Genomic DNA, 9,799 nt, shown 5'->3' with positions numbered 1-9,799 from the left:
TCAGCCCCATGTTAGCCCAGCCCAGCACGGTCCGAACTCGGCCCGAATACAGCAGTACCCGACAAAGCTTCAAAAAAGACTCAAAATCTATATTTTGACCTTCCGAAATGACAAGACATGTTGGCGTACCAATACACAAACTTTTTCACATTTTCACGGTTAATCACATAATAGCCTTGTCTGACACTCGACAGTGTGGCACTATACAACCGTGCTATGTTTGGCATTTATAAACGAGTCTGAGCAACATAATTAACAACATGAATTACTTCAAAATAATAGTGTCCTTAAAGTTTAAAGCCTTACAAAACCAAGAATTATACTAACATTCACTCTATTACAGCTTCTCATAAACAAAGCTGAATCCAGTAAAGAAAAAAGGATGGATCTTTGGTTCACAACAAACCTGCTTGTTGGAACTCCATAGATTAGGATGGATTAAATCAACATCACACTCTCCTACAAGTTTACACGAGACGAATAGTCGAGGGTGCACACGTATTTATGTCTAATTTAACAACAAGAATCGCCTATGATAAATTGTCTAAGAGCGATTAGAAAACCGAAGATTCATTAGAAAAAAACCGAGAAATCTTCAGTTGTAGCCAAACAATCTTCTTGTCGGCTATCGCCATTAGCGTATAATGTTACCGTGTTCAGAATGTGCAGGAAACTTTACTTCCATATCTGTGGTTGACGAACATGAGTCACCAGTTCCTGCACACAGATTAAAAGGGGTATTGAGTCCGGTGCTGAACAAAACCGATTCAACTTTGCAAGAATTGCAACCCGAATGAAAATTTCTGATACAAACTTGCTGTTAAAAAAAAACTGGCACGGGAACCTGTTATCTCAGACCCGAAATAAATCAATTACTGATGTGTTTTATACCAAACTGACAGTGATTCGATAAGAACTACAGTCAGTTCTGTTAGAATATAAAACCGATCATGGGACTTCAACTATAAGCTTAAGCTTTTGGTTGAGATGGTTTCTTGACATGGTATCAGAGCCAATGTTCACGGGTTCGAATCCCACCCCTTCAATTTTAAAGTGGAATATTAGCACCAGGTATGGGGAGGGGGAGGCCTGCAGTTGCATCTACACTTCAAGCCTAGGTAGCACCAAAACGGACACGGACACTGACACGACACGGACACGCGACACGGCATCCCATGAAATTTAGGACACGGGACACGTCATTTAAATTTAATAAAATATATATTTTATAGTTATTTATGTGTGATTTTATTTTTGAAAAAGTATTGAATATTAAATTTAAATAAGTGAAGGTAAGACTTGACGTTAATTATAACTCATTCTCATTTCCAAAACCAAAAACCAACTTATAATCAATCTATTTCGACATCTCATTACTAGTCTAAAGAACATCATTTGCCCCCAATTCAACTTATTTCCCCACCAAATTCAATCATATAACAATTCACGCCATTTACTTTAAATTCAACTTGATTCCGTTTGAAGGTATGTCCAAATACCATGGACACGGCTCAAAATACCATGGACACGTGTCGGACACGTGCCCAAAAAAAAGATGAAAGTTAGAGACGGCTTTACAAGTGTCCAACACGTTTTGACGTGTGTCCGACGAGTGTCGTGTCTGACACGGGTGTCGGACACGGGAAGGCCGATTAGGAGGAGTGTTCGTGCTACCTAGCTTCAAGCCCAACGGGCATTCGTGTGAGGGGGCGTGTTAGAATATAAAACCGATCATGGGACTTGAACCATCAGCTTAAGCCAAGAAGCTTTTGGCTGAGATGGTTTCTTGACAAGTTCGGATCATTTTAAGTCCACTACGAAACAAATCCCATATAATTTAGTTAACACAATGATATGGGGGAAAGTAATGAAAATGAAGGATTAGATTAATGGATCATTACCTCAGAGAAACGTCCATGATCTTGGCGCAAATGAGAGCTTTTGACAATGGTTTCCCACTTAGCACCAGAAGCAGTTGTTTTGGAATTCTGCTTCCTGGAACTGATCTTAGAGTTGAGGCTTGTGTAAGAAACCGAGTTCCTAGGTGAGATCCTTGGTGAAACAGATGGCAGTTGGCGCGATAGCCAAGACTCTGATGGTGATTTAGGCAAGGGCGGTGTAAGAGAAGACTGAACAGCATTGTCGTCTTCCACCATGACTATTTCCCTGCATGGGTTTGCATTCCTGTATTCCGACACCCTTGGCGGCCTACTACTGATCTCAGCACCCTGATAAACAAGGGGCCCACTCATGCCCCTGGCTTTCATAAGCTCGACACGACCTCCATACTGTAATGAAGACCCTGATCTCGGAACATGGCTGAGAGGTCCGCTTTTTGTTGAACCATGTACTTGCCTTTTGGACTTTGATACATTCATAATTGAATGAGAGACTTTCGGGATATTTACAGAATCTATGTACAGTGTTTTCTCAGGGACCGGAGTTCTCGAGCCATATCTCTTAGAACCCTTGTTAGAAGAAACTTGTGACCTATAATCATCATATGAATCGACATTTTTAGGAACCGGAAGAAACCCAACTCCCTTTTGATAAAGGGATTCATTCCTAGACGGGGACACACTGCTTCTCCTGGAACTTCGGTAGGGTGAACCGCTTCTAGTCTCCAACTCTCCAGAGTAGAACATCGGTCTGTTAGTAAGTTGCGGCTTTTGGAGTTCGCAGCTTTTGAATGCAGGAGCAACTCTGTGGTTGTGGTAACTCTTTGAATCCTTCTGCAAACACTTTCGGCTGTCAGTAATAATACTAATAGGAATAAATATAATTGTTGAGCCTCAACCATCACCTTAAGGTTTTGGTTGAGATGGTTCATCTATCCTGGTATCAGAGCCATAGTGACTAAAGGTCACGGGTTCAAATCCTGACAGCCTCCAATAACTCACGAAAACAGACATAAATTGCTCAACTGTAATTTACCTTAGAAAGCTTAGGGCTAGGACACCGCCAAGACTTCGTCTTTATCAAGTTACTGACTTTACTTGCAGACGATAAAGCGCTTCTAGACTTATCCTTCATAGCTGGTAACGGATTAATAAGGCGCAGAGCGTTTTTAGTACAAAACCAAGGAAGGAATCCACAAGATTTGACTTTGATCGAAATATTGCTTCTGTCATCAAAGCTGCTATCTTCATCCTCTTCACTTTCTTCCGACCCTATATCCTGACCCGTGTATGGTACAATGTGACACGCATTACGAGAAGGAGAAGGTGTCATAGCTCTCGGAACCAATGCTGAGTCAACAGCCACAATCTGCCTCCTAGACGCGTACTGAGATGGTTCTATAGTCATGGCCTTTGCTGCAGGTAAAAACCGATTGATCATGAAATCTCGAGCTCTTGGATCAGTCGAGATTGACTCAGAATATTTGGATTCGGGTCGTTCTGGTCCACTTATTCCACTTACACTGCAATTGACCGAGAATGACCCGTGTTGTGATAATGATAACCCTTCAATTGCTTCAGAAAACGCAGCGTCCTCCTCTTCTTCTGACTCGGAACTTGGATTCATCTCAGTCCCATCTTTTGAACTGTCCCATCTTCCCATACTCTCATTCAACGACGAGTACAGTTTGTTATGCTGTCGATAAATGTTCAGTTCTCCGGAATATTTATGGTTTTTAAGGGCGCTAACCATGTTAAGCTCCCCTGACAACATGTTTGGTGTTCTGTAACCATTCAATTCACCCGATTTTTTCCCGGGTGGAAATGGCATACTAACTGGAAGCCTAGGAGTACTCGGACCCTCTTCGGGACTTGTTACATACGACTCAATCCCGTCTTTAGCTTTACCCGGTGCTTGCTCCCACATAAAAGGAATAGAACCCGGTCTCACAACCTCACCCAAATGAAGGTCAGATTGTTTTGTAAGTACCGGGTTTCTGTCCTCTATAGGATGATCCCTCCTCAAATCTTGCTCTGAGGAACGTAATGGAGACGAGTATCGCCTTGCAGATATAATCGGGGCACTAAAGTTTAACTGTTTCTTCTCCATTACCTCGGAAATTTTACTGTAAGGAAATTATGTAAGGATTTGCAGGAATGTTGCCAGAATGCTGATTTTCTGAAAAATTCTGTGATATCAGAACAGAATACTTATCAGGAAAATTGTAATAAATTAATTAAATGCAATAAATGAGGAAATTGCATTATTTAGTAACATTTATTTAATTGATCAAGATATATACCAAAATAAATTAGAAGATGAGAAATTTGTTCATTGAGATTATATACGTGTCTGTTACGACTGATGCAAGAAAGATAAATAAAGAACGTGTATTTAAAGTGGTTTACTAACAATAATAATGTGTTCGAAAAGGGGACTTAACCGATTCAAGGCGTATTCTAACAAACTCGATAAATATGAAAATGATATAAGAAATACAAAACACAAGTTGGGTTTTGGATTATAGTAATCTTATCCAATATAAGATAGCTTCAACCACAAACTGAATATATAGTCACAAGAGTTGAGCAAGAACATGAACATCACATTCAAGAAAAAGTTTGTACAAGAAACTAACATTCAACCCCACAACACCCTAGTTGTCGTGTTAACGGGAGGGTCAGATGTACGCAGCCTTGAAATATATGTCATATTTACCTATGTAAATATAAAAAGTATTTCAACATTTTATCAAGAATTCATTAGGAGTAACACAAGAAATTAAATCATGGAAAAATAAGACAAAAATGAAATTTAAAAGGAAATGTAAAAAGGTACCTTGGTGTTGTTGTTAAGAATGAAGGAAAATGAGAAGAAATGAAATGATAAGAGTATGTGGGGAAGAATGAAGGAGGGTCAAGGGTGTTTGAGGGAATTGAGTGGAAATGAAGGCAAAGCATTGAAGAATAGTGGGGATGGGGAAGTAAGTAAGTAGTACTCCTAGTGAGTATTGAGTGAGTTAGTTGGAGTATGATGTGATTTATGCTTTTTTGTAGCATGTTTATTAAAGACACTCCCTTGGCCACAAAATCAATGGGTTCATGCCATGGGTGATCGAATGTGAGTTTGGATTCGATGAGGTCGAAGTTATATTTTGAGTTAGAAATGTGCAGATTAATGGATTTGAGATAGGTTAGTGAATTATATTTCGGGGTAAAGTCAGAATTTAATGTTAAGGGAACTGAGAAATTTTAACGGAAGCTAATTAGTTTTTTTTTTTTTTGGTCTAAACCATCCGGTAATCCGAACCACATTGGGCCGACTAATCCGAATTTCGGGGCGTGTCCAAGGATTACGATATTTAAACCCCTCTCAATCGCAGTTGTGGGGAATCGATCCGCAGACCTCCCTACCAAACGCAGCCTCATGCTACCACTGCGCCAACCAACGATTGGTAACGTGAGCTAATTAGTAAAGTTGTGAAGTAAACTAGGACAATGAGTCTTCCTTGTGACGGGTATACCTGTCACAAGTTTGTGACGGGTCAAGTATCACCCACATGGTGAAATAAGACAAGAATTTGTGAAACTAGGAAAAACCGAAATTTGCAACTAAAAACTTAAATTTTTCCAACATTTTCGGAAATACATGTTCGTGGCTTCGTGCACTTTTTAATGGATTGAACGGAATGATTCTAATGAGTTATCTCGTTATAACTGAACATGCTGTTAAGTTTGGACATGTTAACTAGGCGGTCTATATAGCTTTGAAAATGTATATCTGTTACATTTATGTGTTAAACGAGACGATTCTTAAACAACTATAGATTCATAAAACACCATTGAAGATCTGGTAATCAAAACATTGAGTTAGAAACTCCATTACGTCCTTATGATCTTACCCGGATAAAATATAAACTAAATCAGGAAGTGCAAATTAAAAAAAAAAATAAAGACATAAGAAAAGTAAAAGAAAAAAAATAAAAGAGGAAATTTAGGAAAATCACATTGATTGAGAGATTTGGTCCCAACTTTTCTCCTTAAGTTAAGGCGTGTTATAGCCTTAATTGGTCCTACATTTTGCTTGGAAAAATTCAAAAAGACAGAGTGAAGAGAGACTATGAAGAAGATTTATAAAAGTCCAAAGATAACATGCAATACTTTTTCATGATTCTAGTCTTCACAATTTTAATATTTCTACTTTTTTGTCTGCTTATGTTTACATTATGATATAAATTTGACTATTTCGGCTATTTATTGTTTTCTTTTGGTGTAAAAATCAAACATAGACTAATTGCTAGTAACGACTAACGAGTGATTAGTGAGCTTTGTGAAGAAGGTAATGCAAGTCTTTAATGTGTCCATTGATTTTTATTTCCGACGGTCACAAGCTTGTAGTAAATGACAAATAATAGAACCGAAGTGAGCTGGATGGAGTTGGACTGTACTGAAATAAGTTGAATGGAGCTGAACTGAACTGAAGTTGGCTGAATGGAGCTAAATTGAACAGAAGTTAACTAATACAAATATAGTTTTAAATAAGTTGAGTTGATCTAAACTGATGTGAGCTGAATGAATACTGAAATTAAACAAAAAAAATAACAGAGCCTTGATTTAATGATTATGTAGGTAAGTATGGTAATTTATAGTCTATAGACCTCATGTTTGACTCCTCCTACCAAAAAAACCGTACTACGGAGTAATAATTTTTTCACAAATTTTCGTTGAAAACGGATATTATCCGTCACAAGCTGAAGACGGATAGTGTTCCTCTCACAAAATGCAAATGAATAGTACAAGTGGGGGGTAAAATGGATACCCCCACTTGCCCTCCACTTGTACTTTTGTGAGGGGACTATTATCCATTTTCAACTTGTGACAGATAGTGACCGTCTTCAATAAGATGGACGGTAATTTTTTAACTCATGATAGAAGAAAGTAACATTGTAGATTTTTTTGAATTTGTCAAATGTGTGACGTTGAAAGTTTCTCATACGAAATCAAGTCACATGGAAAATAGAATGTATAAGTGGATGAAGGGAGATGTCAGCGGTCAGTGGCTCGAGCCACTAACTGAATTTAGACCCGTGAATGTGAGTGGTGTGGGCCACAGCAACGTAGAGTCTACTTTGGTGGGAACAGGAAAAGACAATACCACCCCCTTTGTAACCAACATTAACCGACTAACCATTTACTGATAGCAACTACATAGTATAGATCCCCGTGCTACAGCACGGTATTTTTTAGTTTTGTTTTACAAAAAGATATTCTTATTAAATTAATTGCATAAATTAACTGTACGTTTAATGTTATAATGTACTGATATAATCTTAGTAATAGGTAGAAAAGAAAAGTTTATTACCATCAAAAGACACTTTAAGTTAAGTTATTTTTGTCTTAAACCATTTTTACTTTACTATAAAAATTAACTCTATAATACTATATCATTGCATGAAACTAATTTATGACATTAAATTACAATTAAGTGATGTAAAAATATAAAATCTAATTAAAACGCGTATAAACCTTATAACAAAAACAGGTAAATACAGTATAGCACGCACTTAAAAAGACGATTAACGAATAATTAGAATAATATTTTTTTTTATTTTTAATTAAAAAAAATACATAAAAATGGTTACGTCATTTAAAATATACACCATATTTAGAGTGTAATTGATGAGGATAATATAAGAAACAGATTTACTTAATTTTAGGGTGTAAGTGATGTCAATAATTATGTTAAAGATTACATAAGAAGCATGTTTGCGTAATTTTAGAGTGAAACTGATGAAAAATAATATCTATGGAAATGGAAATGATTGCATAATAAATTATGGATTTTAATGAAAAAGTCATAAATATGAATTTTAATTAAAAAGATTAGAGTTTAATTATAAGAATATATTAATTGAAAAGATAATAATGTAATGATTTTTTTTACTTGTTACCTTATTTAGCTAGATGTCTTTTGGAGAAAAACTAAGAGAATTTTTATTCTCTTAGTAGTAGGGGGATTCCTCGTTTCAGATAAGACGGGGTTTTATGATCATTTTATAATTAAATATAACCATAATAATTTAGTTAGTGTTACGAGTTAATGGTAACGATAACTTATTTTCCAAAAATTATCGCATTTAAGTGTAAAATGGTCTTAAAATCTCATCTTATTATTTCAGACTAAAATGATCAATTTGGAGAAAGACCAACTATTTACTGATTAATGGCCACGTCTACTAAACTATCGGCATAATAAATTTTCATATTAGACGATGTTAAAAAAGATCGTCTAAGAAAAATAAATCTTATACAAAATAACAACAATTAGTGTTTCTCAAAACGATAATATTCCTCTTAAATTTATGACACGTTAAGTAGCAAACCATATAAATTGATGGGACAAAACCAATCCTTATACCCTACACCCAGGTGTAGGGTGCTTCCTACTCCTACTAGTTAAAAAATAAAATAAACAAAAATTAAAAGATAAAAACCCACTTTCTTAAGCAGTTATTAGTTTTACGTTTAACATAAACTCTTCTTCCTCCCATTTCAAACCTAGATCTTTCATATTTATCAAAAGAATTATACATAAAATTTAATTTCCATCCAACCTATTAGTTTTGTAATCATAGATTTACGTTTTGAATGATTATCTACTAAACAGGTAAGTGTATTAATTGAATTGAATTTTTATTTTTTTATCTCTCATTATTCGTTGTTAGATTTGTGATTTCAAGGGTGTGATTAATCATATGGAATTATCATATTCACTTTCAATTTAGTGAATATGGTAATTTAGTTTGATGAATATGTGTTACCTAGTGAGATATTCATCATATGACGATATTATATTCATTTTGAGTTTAGTGAACATGATAGTGTAATTTAATGAACATGTGTTATATATTATGATATTCACCATATGAAATTACTATATTCATTTTGAGTTTAGTGAATATGATAACATAATTTGATGAATATGTATTGCGTAGTGTCATATTCACCATATGACACTATTATATTCATTTTGAGTTTAATGAATATCATAGTTTAATTTAATGAATATGAGTCATATTCACCCTATGACCCTATTATATTCACTTTGAGTTAGTGAATATGGTGCTTAATTTGATGATTATGAATTATGAACTTGAAAAATTTGAATACGACTAGATGAAAATTATGAATTTAATTAATCTGATATAATGTTAAAGTTGAGAAATTGAGTAATTTAAAAAAAAAAAGGGGGAACGTACAATGAAACATGACTTGAAAACATGTACTGGGTAGTTATTTTTTTTGTTTTATTTTTTATTTATTTTTAATTTTCCTATAACTTCTATGGGAGTATCCTGCTCCATACTCCTGGGAGCAGGATATAATTTGCCGGACAAAACTATTCTCATTTATTTACCTTTGAATTAAATGCTCCTTACAAAGAATTAAAAAGGTAAATAAATAAATGAGACGAAAAAAGCAATGCTTAGTAAGAAATAAGAGTAGTCGGCGTAATAAGGTTAATATCAGCACTAACTAGTGATGATAATATATTCACTAATATCACTCCATATACCAATAGGTCTTGGTATAGACGGGTGGGGCGAACAGACAGATAAAGACCTCTAATAAAATGGGTAGGGGGGACAAGGTGGGGCACCCTCATGTGTTTTCCACTTTATGGCAAATGGATATTTTGTGAGGGGAAATGGTATCCGTCTATATGTATAGACGGATAATGTCCGTCTATAATGAGAATTTGTGTCCATATACTCCCTCCTATTTCATTTGTTGTTCCCCTTTCTTTTTTCCATCCAATTTCAGTTTTGTTTCCTCTTTCCTTTTTTGGACAATTTTGCATGGTTCAAAATCAATTTGACGTGGAATCATGTGTATTGTCT

The 9,799-nt window shown here is 35.4% G+C and overlaps 1 protein-coding gene across 4 annotated transcripts; it reads right to left on the bottom strand.

Moving 5' to 3' along the window:
* Positions 1-240: 240 nt before the first annotated feature.
* LOC141596169 (uncharacterized) lies at positions 241-5,016 on the bottom strand. 4 transcript variants are annotated; one of them, XM_074416260.1, is made up of 5 exons: positions 4,738-4,981; positions 4,538-4,617; positions 2,935-4,087; positions 1,902-2,732; positions 241-717 (listed from the first exon to the last, which is right to left on the bottom strand). In XM_074416260.1, exons 3-5 carry the CDS (start codon positions 4,006-4,008, stop codon positions 676-678), a joined length of 1,947 nt encoding a protein of 648 aa, XP_074272361.1. In that variant the 5' UTR covers positions 4,009-4,087; positions 4,538-4,617; positions 4,738-4,981; the 3' UTR covers positions 241-675. The 4 variants fall into 4 exon arrangements, 3 of the variants coding, with proteins under 3 accessions (XP_074272361.1, XP_074272360.1, XP_074272362.1); XR_012522398.1 differs by lacking the exon at positions 4,538-4,617 and having other exon boundaries at positions 241-1,114; positions 1,687-2,732; positions 4,738-4,984; XM_074416259.1 differs by lacking the exon at positions 4,538-4,617 and having other exon boundaries at positions 4,738-5,016.
* Between the last annotated feature and the right edge of the window lie 4,783 nt (positions 5,017-9,799).

This window comes from Silene latifolia, chromosome 8 (genome assembly GCF_048544455.1).
Source record: "Silene latifolia isolate original U9 population chromosome 8, ASM4854445v1, whole genome shotgun sequence".
Classification (NCBI taxonomy): Eukaryota; Viridiplantae; Streptophyta; class Magnoliopsida; order Caryophyllales; family Caryophyllaceae; genus Silene; species Silene latifolia.
This window is presented reverse-complemented; position numbering and strand designations above follow the sequence as displayed.

Coding starts and splice junctions, on each gene's coding strand:
- LOC141596169 (XM_074416259.1), bottom strand. CDS start 4,008: ATGGAGAAGAAACAGTTAAACTTTAGTGCCCCGATTATATCTGCAAGG. Junction 2,733..2,934: donor CTAGCCCTAAGCTTTCTAAG/GTAAATTACAGT, acceptor AAGTGTTTGCAG/AAGGATTCAAAGAGTTACCA. Junction 718..1,901: donor ATCATGGACGTTTCTCTGAG/GTAATGATCCAT, acceptor ATCTGTGTGCAG/GAACTGGTGACTCATGTTCG.